A 14,738-nucleotide genomic window follows, 5' to 3' on the forward strand; every position below is an offset into this window, starting at 1 on the left:
CGTGGTGTATATGTGCCACATTTTCTTAATCCAGTCTATCATTGTTGGACATTTGGGTTGGTTCCAAGTCTTTGCTATTGTGAATAATGCCGCAATAAACATATGTGTGCATGTGTCTTTATAGCAGCATGATTTATTGTCCTTTGGGTATATGCCCAGTAATGGGATGGCTGGGTCAAATGGTATTTCTAGTTCTAGATCCCTGAGGAATTGCCACACTGACTTCCACAATGGTTGAACTAGTTTAGAGTCCCACCAACAGTGTAAAAGTGTTCCTATTTCTCCACATGCTCTCCAGCACCTGTTGTTTCCTGACTTTTTAATGATTGCCATTCTAACTGGTGTGAGATGGTATCTCATTGTGGTTTTGATTTGCATTTCTCTGATGGCCAGTGATGATGAGCATTTTTTCACGTGTTTTTTGGCTGCATAAATGTCTTCTTTTGAGAAGTGTCTGTTCATGTCCTTCGCCCACTTTTTGATGGGGTTGTTTGTTTTTCTCTTGTAAATTTGTTTGAGTTCATTGTAGATTCTGGATATTAGCCCTATGTCAGATGAGTAGGTTGCGAAAATTTTCTCCCATTTTGTAGGTTGCCTGTTCACTCTGATGGTAGTTTCTTTTGCTGTGCAGAAGCTCTTTAGTTTAATTAGATCCCATTTGTCAATTTTGGCTTTTGTTGCCATTGCTTTTGGTGTTTTAGACATGAAGTCCTTGCCCATGCCTATGTCCTGAATGGTAATGCCTAGGTTTTCTTCTAGGGTTTTTATGGTTTTAGGTCTAACGTTTAAGTCTTTAATCCATCTTGAATTGATTTTTGTATAAGGTGTAAGGAAGGGATCCAGTTTCAGCTTTCTACATATGGCTAGCCAGTTTTCCCAGCATCATTTATTAAATAGGGAATCCTTTCCCCATTGCTTGTTTTTCTCAGGTTTGTCAAAGATCAGATACTTGTAGATATGCGTCATTATTTCTGAGGGCTCTGTTCTCTTCCATTGATCTATGTCTCTGTTTTGGTACCAGTACCATGCTGTTTTGGTTACTGTAGCCTTGTAGCATAGTTTGAAGTCAGGTAGTGTGATGCCTCCAGCTTTGTTCTTTTGGCTTAGGATTGACTTGGCGATGTGGGCTCTTTTTTGGTTCCATATGAACTTTAAAGCAGTTTTTTCCAATTCTGTGAAGAAAGTGATTGGTAGCTTGATGGGGACAGCATTGAATCTGTAAATTACCTTGGGCAGTATGGACATTTTCACGATATTGATTCTTCCTACCCATGAGCATGGAATGTTCTTCCATTTGTTTGTATCCTCTTTTATTTCCTTGAGCAGTGGTTTGTAGTTCTCCTTGAAGAGGTCCTTCACATCCCTTGTAAGTTGGATTCCTAGGTATTTTATTCTCTTTGAAGCAATTGTGAATGGGAGTTCACTCATGATTTGGCTCTCTGTTTGTCTGTTGATGGTGTATAAGAATGCTTGTGATTTTTGTACATTGATTTTGTATCCTGAGACTTTGCTGAAGTTGCTTATCAGCTTAAGGAGATTTTGGGCTGAGACAATGGGGTTTTCTAGATATACGATCATGTCGTCTGCAAACAGGGACAATTTGACTTCCTCTTTTCCTAATTGAATACCCTTTATTTCTTTCTCCTGCCTAATTGCCCTGGCCAGAACTTCCAACACTATGTTGAATAGGAGTGGTGAGAGAGGGCATCCCTGTATTGTGCCAGTCTTCAAAGGGAATGCTTCCAGTTTTTGCCCATTCAGTATGATATTGGATGTGGGTTTGTCATAGATAGCTCATATTATTTTGAAATACATCCCATCAATACCTAATTTATTGAGAGTTTTGAGTGTGAAGGGTTCTTGAATTTTGTCAAAGGCCTTTTCTGCATCTTTTGAGATAATCATGTGGTTTTTGTCTTTGGCTCTGTTTATATGCTGGATTACATTTATTGATTTGCGTATATTGAACCAGGCTTGCATCCCAGGGATGAAGCCCACTTGATCATGGTGGATAAGCTTTTTGATGTGCTGCTGGATTCACTTTGCCAGTATTTTATTGAGGATTTTTGCATCAATGTTCATCAAGGATATTGGTCTAAAATTCTCTTTTTTTGTTGTGTCTCTGCCTGGCTTTGGTATCAGGATGATGCTGGCCTCATAAAATGAGTTAGGGAGGATTCCCTCTTTTTCTATTGATTGGAATAGTTTCAGAAGGAATGCTACCAGTTCCTCCTTGTACCTCTGGTAGAATTCGGCTGTGAATCCATCTGGTCCTGGACTCTTTTCGGTTGGTAAGCTATTGATTGTTGCCACAATTTCAGCTCCTGTTATTGGTCTATTCAGAGATTCAGCTTCTTCCTGGTTTAGTCTTGGGAGAGTGTATGTGTCGAGGAATTTATCCATTGCTTCTGGATTTTCTAGTTTATTTTTGTAGAGGTGTTTGTAGTATTCTCTGATGGTAGTTTGTATTTCTGTGGGATCGGTGGTGATATCCCCTTTATCATTTTTTATTGCGTCTATTTGATTCTTCTCTCTTTTTTTCTTTATTAGTCTTGCTAGCGGTCTATCAATTTTGTTGATCCTTTCAAAAAACCAGCTCCTGGATTCATTAACTTTTTGAAGCGTTTTTTGTGTCTCTATTTCCTTCAGTTCTGCTCTGATTTTAGTTAGTTCTTGCCTTCTGCTAGCTTTTGAATGTGTTTGCTCTTGCTTTTCTAGTTCTTTTAATTGTGATGTTAGGGTGTCAATTTTGGATCTTTCCTGCTTTCTCTTGTGGGCATTTAGTGCTATAAATTTCCCTCTACACACTGCTTTGAATGTGTCCCAGAGATTCTGCTATGTTGTATCTTTGTTCTCGTTGGTTTCAAAGAACATCTTTATGTCTGCCTTCATTTCGTTATGTACCCAGTAGTCATTCAGGAGCAGGTTGTTCAGTTTTCATGTAGTTGAGTGGTTTTGAGTGAGATTCTTAATCCTGAGTTCTAGTTTGATTGCATTGTGGTCTGAGAGATAGTTTGTTATAATTTCTGTTCTTTTACATTTGCTGAGGAGAGCTTTACTTCCAAGTATGTGGTCAATTTTGAATAGGTGTGGTGTGGTGCTGAAAAAAATGTATATTCTGTTGATTTGGGGTGGAGAGTTCTGTAGATGTCTATTAGGTCCGCTTGGTGCAGAGCTGAGTTCAATTCCTGGGTATCCTTGTTGACTTTCTGTAGACAGATCTCGTAGATCTGTCTAATGTTGACAGTGGGGTGTTAAAGTCTCCCATTATTAATGTGTGGGAGTCTAAGTCTCTTTGTAGGTCACTCAGGACTTGCTTTATGAATCTGGGTGCTCCTGTATTGGGTGCATATATATTTAGGATAGTTAGCTCTTCTTGTTGAATTGATCCCTTTACCATTATGTAATGGCCTTCTTTGTCTCTTTTGATCTTTGTTGGTTTAAAGTCTGTTTTATCAGAGACCAGGATGGCAACCCCTGCCTTTTTTTGTTTTCCATTTGCTTGGTAGATGTTCCTCCATCCTTTTATTTTGAGCCTATGTGTGTCTCTGCACGTGAGATGGGTTTCCTGAGTACAGCACACTGATGGGTCTTGACTCTTTATCCAATTTGCCAGTCTGTGTCTTTTAATTGGAGCATTTAGTCCATTTACATTTAAAGTTAATATTGTTATGGGTGAATTTGATCCGGTCATTATGATGTTAGCTGGTTATTTTGCTCGTTAATTGATGCAGTTTCTTCCTAGTCTCGATGGTCCTTACATTTTGGCATGATTTTGCAGCGGCTGGTACCGGTTTTTCCTTTCCATGTTTAGCGCTTCCTTCAGGAGCTCTTTTAGGGCAGGCCTGGTGGTGACAAAATCTCTCAGCATTTGCTTGTCTGTAAAGTATTTTATTTCTCCTTCACTTATGAAGCTTAGTTTGGCTGGATATGAAATTCTGGGTTGAAAATTCTTTTCTTTAAGAATGTTGAATATTGGCCACCACTCTCTTCTGGCTTGTAGAGTTTCTGCCAAGATATCAGCTGTTAGTCTGATGGGCTTCCCTTTGAGTGTAACCCGACCTTTCTCTCTGTCTGCCCTTAACATTTTTTCCTTCATTTCAACTTTGGTGAATCTGACAATTATGTGTCTTGGAGTTGCTCTTCTCGAGGAGTATCTTTGTGGCGTTCTCTGTATTTCCTGAATCTGAATGTTGGCCTGCCTTGCTAGATTGGGGAAGTTCTCCTGGATAATATCCTGCAGAGTGTTTTCCAACTTAGTTCCATTCTCCCCGTCACTTTCAGGTACACCAATCAGACGTAGATTTGGTCTTCTCACATAGTCCCATATTTCTTGGAGGCTTTGCTCGTTTCTTTTTATTCTTTTTTCTCTAAACTTCCCTTCTCGCTTCATTTCATCTTCCATTGCTGATACCCTTTCTTCCAGTTGATTGCATCCGCTCCTGAGGCTTCTGCATTCTTCACGTAGTTCTCAAGCCTTGGTTTTCAGCTCCATCAGCTCCTTTAAGCACTTCTCTGTATTGGTTATTCTAGTTATACATTCTTCTATATTTTTTTCAAAGTTTTCAACTTCTTTGCCTTTGGTTTGAATGTCCTCCCGTAGCTCAGAGTAATTTTGGTCGTCTGAAGCCTTCTTCTCTCAGCTCGTCAAAGTCATTCTCCATCCAGCTTTGTTCCGTTGCTGGTGAGGAACTGCGTTCCTTTGGAGGAGGAGAGGCGCTCTGCTTTTTAGAGTTTCCAGTTTTTCTGCTCTGTTTTTTCCCCATCTTTGTGGTTTCATCTACTTTTGGTCTTTGATGATGGTGATGTACAGATGGGTTTTTGGTGTGGATGTCCTTTCTGTTTGTTAGTTTTCCTTCTAACAGACAGGACCCTCAGCTGCAGGTCTGTTGGAGTACCCGGCCGTGTGAGGTGTCAGTCTGCCCCTGCTGGGGGATGCCTCCCAGTTAGGATGCTCGGGGGTCAGGGCTCAGGGACCCACTTGAGGAGGCAGTCTGCCCATTCTCAGATCTCCAGCTGCGTGCTGGGAGAACCACTGCTCTCTTCAAAGCTGTCAGACAGGGACATTTAAGTCTGCAGTGGTTACTGCTGTCTTTTTGTTTGTCTGTGCCCTGCCCCCAGAGGTGGAGCCTACAGAGGCAGGCAGGCCTCCTTGAGCTGTTGTGGGCTCCACCCAGTTGGAGCTTCCTGGCTGCTTTGTTTACCTAAGCAAGCCTGGGCAATGGCGGGCGCCCCTCCCCCAGCCTCGCTGCTGCCTTGCAGTTTGATCTCAGACTGCTGTGCTAGCAATCAGCGAGACTCCGTGGGCGTAGGACCCTCCAAGCCAGGTGTGGGATATAGTCTCCTGGTGTGCCGTTTTTTAAGCCCGTCGGAAAAGGGCAGTATTCGGGTGGGAGTGACCCGATTTTCCAGGTGCCATCTGTCACCCCTTTCTTTGACTCGGAAAGTGAACTCCCTGATCCCTTGCACTTCCCAAGTGAGGCAATGCCTTGCCCTGCTTCGGCTTGCGCATGGTGCGTGCACCCACTGACCTGCGCCCACTGTCTGGCACTCCCTAGTGAGATGAACCCGGTACCTCAGATGGAAATGCGGAAATCACCCATCTTCTGCGTCGCTCACGCTCGGAGCTGTAGATCGGAGCTGTTCCTATTCGGCCATCTTGGCTCCTCCCCAGATTATATGTTGATTCTTAAGCATAGTGTTAATTTGACAATTTTCTGATCCTAATATAAGTCTTTTTGAAAATCTGAAGTAGTATATTAGTTAAATGTTATTCTGCAATTATTCAAATGACATTATAATTGAGATACATACATTAGAGCTGTTCACATATACTAAGCCAATTGTGAAAGAAATAAACATTTGTCCAATTTTATTAAATTGATGGTAGAATCATATATCTAGAAATTATTGTCTACATTAAAAGGTGGTTGTGAATACTAAACCCTACAAGATCTTTAAGCCTCTCTAAAAAAATACCACATGGGCAGTTTAACATTTCAAAAATAATATATTGAACTAAGACAAATTTGTGCTGACAAATATAAACTATCATCCAGAAACTGGCAAATACAAAAGTTACTATTTGAGGATACGACCATTCTTTCTTAACTGGAAGCTTTCTTAACTCTCTCACAGGAGAGCATACTTTACTGAGATGAACAAAAACAGTTTTGTGAACTGCATTTCTATTATGGCTTAGTTGCCTGAGAAGTATGTATTAAAAACAAAAGTTCATATATATTCTAGACTTTCTGCTCAAAACTCAAAATGAAGTAAAAATGTGGCTTAGATCAGTGAATGTATTGGATTACAATTCCTAAGAAGGGTGTGGTGAGGAGAAACAGAAGGTGGAAACAAAACCACATTTCCTGATGAAATTGCAGCATTACTAACACAGGTGAAAAGTGTGACATGAATGTGAGCAAAATATCAAACAAACTTAAACACCAAGCCATTATGTTGTTAACACCTTAAGTAAATTCCACTCACAGAGTACCAAAGAAATTAGAAACAGAAGGGGGAAAAAGAAAAGAAAATACCCCCTCTATCACACACACAGAAACACACACACACACATACACACAGAGCACGGATGAAATCCATGGATGTAAGAAAAATTTTACACTATTATATTTATTGAGCACCTTCTCTATATCAATAAATATTTTGGCTTCGTTAATTATGTTGTTCTTTTAAAATTAAAATTTTTCAACAGCTTATATGTCTACATGGTATAAAATTGAAAATGTAAAATTTATAAGGTACCAAATCTCCCTCCCAGCCTTTCTACAGGCAACTACTGCTGCAAGTTTGCTTATTTTATCTTTGCATATATTCCAGAATTACACAAGCACCGAAAATAATAGTATGCTATTACATTGTCTTATTTCTCACAACACACTAGTGAAAGTAATACTGCCATACCATTTCAGGTACAAGGAAACTGAGGCTCAGAGAGCTTCAAATAATTGTTTCAATTGTATCTAATTAACTTAGAGAGTTCCTTATTTGCTCTAGTATCAAGTGAGAGCATTTTGTAATGTCAAATTATGCTCTTTCCTGAGACAAGACAGCATTTTGACTTGAGGATATAACCTTAACTAAAAGTCTCAGACCTTTGAAATAGGTCTCAATAATACCTCTTAGGGATGGAATATTTCTAAATTATTAGTGCTGCATTGCCTGGAAAAGATTTCAATGAAAAAATAAAATTGCTCTCAAGTTGACTGTTCTTTCACATCATGAAAATGTGAGATAGTACTTAATTAGTGTTGGAAAATACTGAGGCTTATCCTTGTGCTATGTTCACACCTGGCATTTATTATTAGCAGGTGAGTAATTGCTATCTTTAATAAAAGATTTTTTAAAACAAATTCATAAGAAAAATTTGCAGGTGGATGAAATAAGAAAGAGTAAAAAAAATAAGGCCAGGCGCTGTGGCTCACACCTGTAATCCCAGCACTTTGGGAGGCTGAGGTGGGTGGATCACGAGGTCAGGAGTTCGAGACCAGACTGACCAACATGGTGAAACCTTGTCTCTCGTAAAAATACAAAACTTAGCCGGGCCTGGTGGCACATGCCTGTAGTCTAAGCTACTCAGGAGGCTGAGGCAGGAGAATTGCTTGAACCCGGGAGACAGAGGTTGCAGTTAGCTGAGATGCCACTGCACTCCAGCCTGGGCGACAGAGCAAGAAAAATAAATAAATAAATAAATAAAGACTGGAGCAAATTCATCTTGACAAAATGATCACTTTTAAAGGAGATTGCAAAATTAACTTTACTATTTTGGTTTGAAAAACTTAGGACATGTTCTTGGATTTGGGGACTTCATTCAGTAGCTTTGCATTGCTCAAGAGAGAATCCATATTCTCAACAGTCCTCAGCTTAAAAACCCATGGCATTTTGGGAAGAAGTCATATTAAACCTTGCTAGTTTTTGTAAACTAAAAATTTTAAGCTGTCAACTGGTTTTAAAGTTTACTACTGTTTGAAACTACTTCTTTCCTAGTGGGATTGGTGGTATAAAAAATATTTGCTGCCAAGATCCATCTAGCCAGTTTACAGATGGTTTGAGCCCAACCTGAAATTTTATTTCCCAGTATCGGGGAAGGAAGAAGCCTAGAACCACCTTAAAATTTCTATCTTATTTGTACCAATGAGGAAGGTGTATCCAAAAGCTTTTGGGAATATAGGTTTTCCCAATGGCCATTTTCTGATATACAAAGTACAACCTGTATATTTCTGAGACAGCTGTTACCCTTGTATGTAAAAGAGTTTGGGAAGTGCTGTAGAAAATATTTATGTTAAAAAGCTCCATTAAACTAGTGAGCATTCTTTTTAGAGCAGTATGAGAGAAAATGCCAACGAAAACCCAACAAGGGGAACTAAATGTACCATAAGAGGAAGAATTTATAGCACAGTTATAAAGAAAGCAAATAACTTCAACACAGAGAGTTTCAGCTCTTGAATTAAAATGGCGTTTCAGGTATTTTGAAGGATTTTGCCAGGTATAATATGGCCTGTTTCTTTTTCTGTATCTTGCTATTCAATGAATTCAGAAGTTAATTTATTTGGTCTTGTCAATAAGCGCTACATACCTCTGAAAATTACTAAATTATTTTACCATATTGGATAGGTTAGGTCTGCACTTCCATCTGAAAGTTCTTTTTCTGAAACACCTATTGTTCTTTCTAGCCACGTCCTCTTCCTGACTCACTGAACTTTGCTCATTCTCTCTGCCTTTTCATAAACCTATATAGCTTTTTCAAAGATATTCAAATATAAAACTAAAACTGTGGAGTTTCGTTTTCTTTGTGGACTTTGGGTGGTTGCATACCATATGAACTAGGTAATACCTACTTGTCATCATTCTTTCTCAGCAGAATATTAAAATAAATAATCAAGCAAGTCCCTACTGAGAAACATACCATGAAGTAAAGCTGCTTTGGGCACACTTTAGCATACTGCTTTTTAAAGAATACCTATCCTTTTTTCAGTGTGCAATTTAAATAACTATAAGCTGTAAGTTTATACAAAATATGACTCCTACCCTTTGTTTAAAACAACGTTCAAATTTCAGCATGTATTTTTGAGGAAGCCATCAACAAATAATCACTAGACCAACCGTAAATAGGAAAATTGTAAGTGTGCTAGGTATGCTGCCTTCCTTCAGGTCTTAAACTTTTGTTAAAATGCTGCATAAATGCATGAAATAGACTAAAAGTGTCCACATTTGAAAAGCAACAGAGGAGATAATTGATGCCACAATGGATTTCTTCTTAATAGAATAAGGATCAGTGAAACATGGTGATAAAAGAAAACACTAGAAAATACAGAAAAAATATATATCTTCATGGTTAATATGGCAGTCAATATGACTAGAGTTTATTTTTCTGAGTAGGAAAAAATTATAAGAAGAGAAACATGGAAAACTTTATAAACTTATGACACATCAGATAACCTAAATTTAATTTCTTAATCAAGATTTATTATTTAAAATTTAATTAGAAATTTTAGATTTGAAAAGTTTCATTTTGTTGTGCTATTAAATAATTCTTTTGCATATTGTATAGAAAAGGAAAACAAAAAGGTACATAATTTCTACACAATTATGTAGAAAAATAAGTTCAAGAACAGAATCATGACCCAGAGTTTTTTTATGTTTTAGGTTGTTGGTATGCTCAAAATTTAAAAAATAAAAAAGAAAGGAAAAAATGATAAAAGAAAGAGAAAATAAAAAATTTAAAAATTGCTTCATGATTTGCCACTTTTTGTTTATGTATTTAGTTAACTCCAGTCCAGAGGTAGTTAAGAGTCTGGAAAAAATTCTTTATTTTTCAATACAGACAAAAGTTTTATCTTATTTGTATCTACTTCTATTATTTTGAACTATAAGCATTCCCCACTTATCAGCAATGCTAAATGAAAAAAGGAGAAAGCTAGAAAAGACGATGGTTACAGAAAAAGGTAGAGGACGTCACATCAAATATTTTGTTAGATTTTCCAAAACAGAAGAGCTAATTTCATAAAAGGTGAATACAGAATGTAACTTCCCTTAGCCTGTATATGTAATATGATATTAGGATGAGCCAGCACAAGGTAACACAATGGGTCTCTGCCAACTGTACCAAGTGGGGCTGCATAGTAATTGAGAGGCCATTTTAAGATCCTATTCCATTTCCATTAAAGAGAATCAGACTAGTTGGTGCAATAAGCAAAATAGCATTTAGTGTTTCTTCATTTTCAAACATTTGAATATATCACAACTAATGTCCTTCTAAAACAATTATTATTTCATAATGGAAAATCTTGGTAGATAAAAAAGAACATGCAACCTGTTTGTTATCTATAGAAAACTCACTATTTAATTGATTGTTGACTACGCACCTATTAAAAGGGATGCTGTCAGCAGCTTAGGGTCATATGGACTCTTCCCACGGCCGTTTTCAAAATGTGAGTTCTCCAGCTTAAAAATATTGTCCTGTGGATTTAAAAAAGAAAGAGAAAAGGGTTTCCTTTATATATAAAAATGAGTGTTTTCAACACATCAGTTAATCAGAGAGATGTCAAGTATTCATGTCCAACACAAGAGTTAATTTTTATTTGTTCAAATTTTTGAGATGGCAAAATAAATCAAGTGTATTGAAAATAGGTAATACTAGCCAAATATCTACTTAGCTTAATGATATTTAGTAGCAGTTAGCACGTTGCAAACAATAATGTGTAAATGAACTATAAAGAACAGGATGTGTCATGGTAAGAGGAGAGTGATTATTTTATCACACAGGTATGTTAAAATCTATCATAATGGCTTTTGAGGAAAGAATGTTAAACTTAAATAAAATGACTCATTTCCTTCCTTTGTAGAAAAGAAAAATAGCAATTCACTACGTTAGTTGTCTAGAATAAATTACACAATCTTGTCAGTATGTAATTTCCAGAAGACATGTTAAATAGCCATCAAATTTATTTTCCCCACTATGTCCTTTGCACATCTTTGGTGGCTACGTGCTTCTTGTGTATTTTTAAGTTACAGCAGCAGGTGAAGTGCCTGAAATGCCTCATTCACTTCTCTAAGAGGGAAATATCCCAGGTTAGGAGAGCAGTGTGCCTGGAGGTGGTGTCACTGGAATAACAAGCACATTATTACCACGGGAAAGCCTGCTCTGTTGGGTCCCTAAGTACTCAGAAACAGGAATGAACTTTTGACTACCTATAAAAAATATACACATGTCTCAAGGTAGAATATGTGCAGGAAAGCATGACATCAAAAATCTTGATAAGGAGATAACTAATTCACACTTGAGACCCTGTTGTCAGAATGTGTCTACCTACTGCACTCTATATGTGACAGTGGAGTAAATCTGAGGACATTTCTGAGCATTCTTTTAAGAACCAAGTGCCCTGGGAATTAATTAGATAAGAATATGTATGCTTTTTCCAGTAGTACATTAAGTTGTCCACAGACTGAAATAAAATAGCTTTTTATTTTTTGGGAATTTCTCTACAATTCACATAAAAGTATTTTCTACCATCTTGGTATATTAAATGGTGTCCATTTTATGATCAGTAAGGATCATTTTGTTTAACATTTAATATTTCTGATGGAACTAATGGCAGGGTTTCAAATTATTACTCTTAAAACTCATTTGAATTAGGGACAAAAGTTAAAAAAAAGGAAGAAATTCCAAGTGTTCTGTTTTTATTACTGTGAATGAGAATTACCAATTCTATTCTTCTTTCTTTGCATTTATTCTGTATTTGGCAATTAGCTGTCCTGTACCAATGATATTTCTTTAGGTTAGTTCTAAAATCTATACTGTGAAATGATTTATGGGCTTTCACAGAATTGTACTAAGTTATACTGGAAAACGCAATGAGCCAGGCACCAGGCTTAGCTCTGGTTTTCTGGTCACTGTTTCATATCTCTGAGCTTCTGGTCCTAAAATGTCAGCACATGTAAGGATATTTAACCTCACAAGTTAATTTGGAGGGTTTAATAATTTATTTAAAACATTTTAAAAGCAGCAAAATTTTAAAAATGCTATTTATTTATATTCTATTAATTATGTTAGTATTACCAGTATAGCAAAATAATATGGAAATTAACACAGGTTGTTGCCATTATTTTCAACTTTCCTAACATAGTGTCAAAAAAATATTACATTGAGACGTTTATATAAATCACTAAATTACAAACTTTTTCACAAATACGAATTTATCATAGGCATTTAAATATTAAAATTTTATGAAATGACATATTCTATTCAAAAACTTAGAAGAATCATTAAAGAAATACCCAGATATATGTGTATTTTGAGGACAAATTAGGAAATAGGAGGAGCCAAGATGGCCGAATAGGAACAGCTCCGGTCCACAGCTCCCAGCCTGAGCGACGCAGAAGACGGTGATTTCTGCATTTCCATCTCAGGTACCGGGTTCACCTCACTACGGAGTGCGAGACAGTGGGTTCAGGCCAGTGGGTGCACGCACCGTGCGCGAGCCGAAGCAGGGAGAGGCATTGCCTCACTCGGGAAGCGCGAGGGGTCAGGCAGTTCCCTTTCCGAGTCAAAGAAAGGGGTGACAGACGGCACCTGGAAAATCCGGTCACTCCCACGCTAATACTGCGCTTTTCTGGCGGGCTTAAAAAACGGCGCATCACGAGATAATATCCCGAACCTGGCTCGGAGGGTCCTCCGCCCACGGAGTCTCGCTGATTGCTAGCACAGCAGTCTGAGATCAAACTGCAAGGCGGCAGCGAGGCTGGGGGAGGGGCGCCCGCCATTGCCCAAGCTTGATTAGGTAAACAAAGCAGCCGGGAAGCTCCAACTGGGTGGAGCCCACCACAGCTCAAGGAGGCCTGCCTGCCTCTGTAGGCTCCACCTCTGGGGGCAGGGCACAGACAAACAAAAAGACAGCAGTAACCTCTGCAGACTTAAATGTCCCTGTCTGACAGCTTTGAAGAGAGCAGTGGTTCTCCCAGCACGCAGCTGGAGATCTGAGAACGGGCAGACGGCCTCCTCAAGTGGGTCCCTGACCACTGACCCCTAAGCAACCTAACTGGGAGGCACCCCCCAGCAGGGGCACACTGACACCTCACATGGCAGGGTATTCCAACAGACCTGCAGCTGAGGGTCCTGTCTGTTAGAAGGAAAACTAACAAACAGAAAGGACATCCACACCAAAAACCCATCTGTACATCACCATCATCAAAGACCAAAAGTAGATAAAACCACAAAGATGGGGAAAAAACAGAGCAGAAAAACTGGAAACTCTAAAAAGCAGAGTGCCTCTCCTCCTCCAAAGGAACACAGTTCCTCACCAGCAACAGAACAAAGCTGGATGGAGAATGATTTTGACGAGCTGAGAGAAGAAGGCTTCAGACGATCAAATTACTCTGAGCTACGGGAGGACATTCAAACCAAAGGCAAAGAAGTTGAAATCTTTGAAAAAAATATAGAAGAATGTATAAGTAGAATAATCAATACAGAGAAGTGCTTTCAGGAGGTGATGCAGCTGAAAACCAAGGCTCGAGAACTACATGAAGAATGCAGAAGCCTCAGGAGCCGATGGGATCAAATGGAAGAAAGGGTATCAGCAATGGAAGATGAAATGAATGAAATGAAGCGAGAAGGGAAGTTTAGAGAAAAAAGAATAAAAAGAAACAAGCAAAGCCTCCAAGAAATATGGGACTATGTGAGAAGACCAAATCTACGTCTGGTTGGTGTACCTGAAAGTGACGGGGAGAATGGAACCAAGTTGGAAAACACTCTGCAGGATATTATCCAGGAGAACTTCCCCAATCTAGCAAGGCAGCCCAACGTTCAGATTCAGGAAATACAGAGAACGCCACAAAGATACTCCTCGAGAAGAGCAACTCCAAGACACATAATTGTCAAATTCACCAAAGTTGAAATGAAGGAAAAAATGTTAAGGGCAGCCAGAGAGAAAGGTCGGGTTATCCTCAGAGGGAAGCCCATCAGACTAACAGCGGATCTCTCGGCAGAAACCCTACAAGCCAGAAGAGAGTGGTGGCCAATATTCAACATTCTTAAAGACAAGAATTTTCAACCCAGAATTTCATATCCAGCCAAACTAAGCTTCATAAGTGAAGGAGAAATAAAATATTTTACAGACAAGCAAATGCTGAGAGATTTTGTCACCACCAGGCCTGCCCTAAAAGAGCTCCTGAAGGAAGCGCTAAACATGGAAAGGAAAAATCGGTACCAGCCGCTGCAAAATCAGGCCAAAATGTAAAGACCATCAAGACTAGGAAGAAACTGCATCAACTAACGAGCAAAATAACCAGCTAACATCATAATGACAGGATCAAATTGACACATAACAATATTAACTTTAAAGGTAAATGGACTAAATGCTCCAATTAAAAGACACAGACTGGCAAATTGGATAAAGAGTCAAGACCCATCAGTGTGCTGTATTCAGGAAACCCATCTCACGTGCAGAGACACACATAGGCTCAAAATAAAAGGATGGAGGAAGATCTACCAAGCAAATGGAAAACAAAAAAAGGCAGGGGTGGCAATACTAGTCTCTGATAAAACAGACTTTAAACCAACAAAGATCAAAAGAGACAAAGAAGGCCATTACATAATGGTAAAGGGATCAACTCAACAAGAAGAGCTAACTATCCTAAATATATATGCACCCAATACAGGAGCACCCAGATTCATAAAGCAAGTCCTGAGTGACCTACAAAGAGACTTAGACTCCCAC

At 38.6% G+C, this 14,738-nt stretch overlaps 1 protein-coding gene across 7 annotated transcripts in view; it reads right to left on the reverse strand.

Annotated features, from left to right (window-relative positions):
- Positions 1 to 14,738, reverse strand: part of SEMA3A (semaphorin 3A) — a 553,763-nt gene that overhangs the window by 90,803 nt on the left and 448,222 nt on the right. For all 7 annotated transcript variants that reach the window (XM_034964343.3, XM_063606267.1, XM_063606269.1 and 4 more), the window contains one exon: positions 10,389 to 10,482. In XM_034964343.3, the coding sequence (XP_034820234.1) occupies positions 10,389 to 10,482 (94 nt within the window). The remainder of the gene's footprint in view (positions 1 to 10,388; positions 10,483 to 14,738) is intronic.

The sequence above is a fragment of the Pan paniscus genome, chromosome 6, assembly GCF_029289425.2.
Source record: "Pan paniscus chromosome 6, NHGRI_mPanPan1-v2.0_pri, whole genome shotgun sequence".
Classification (NCBI taxonomy): Eukaryota; Metazoa; Chordata; class Mammalia; order Primates; family Hominidae; genus Pan; species Pan paniscus.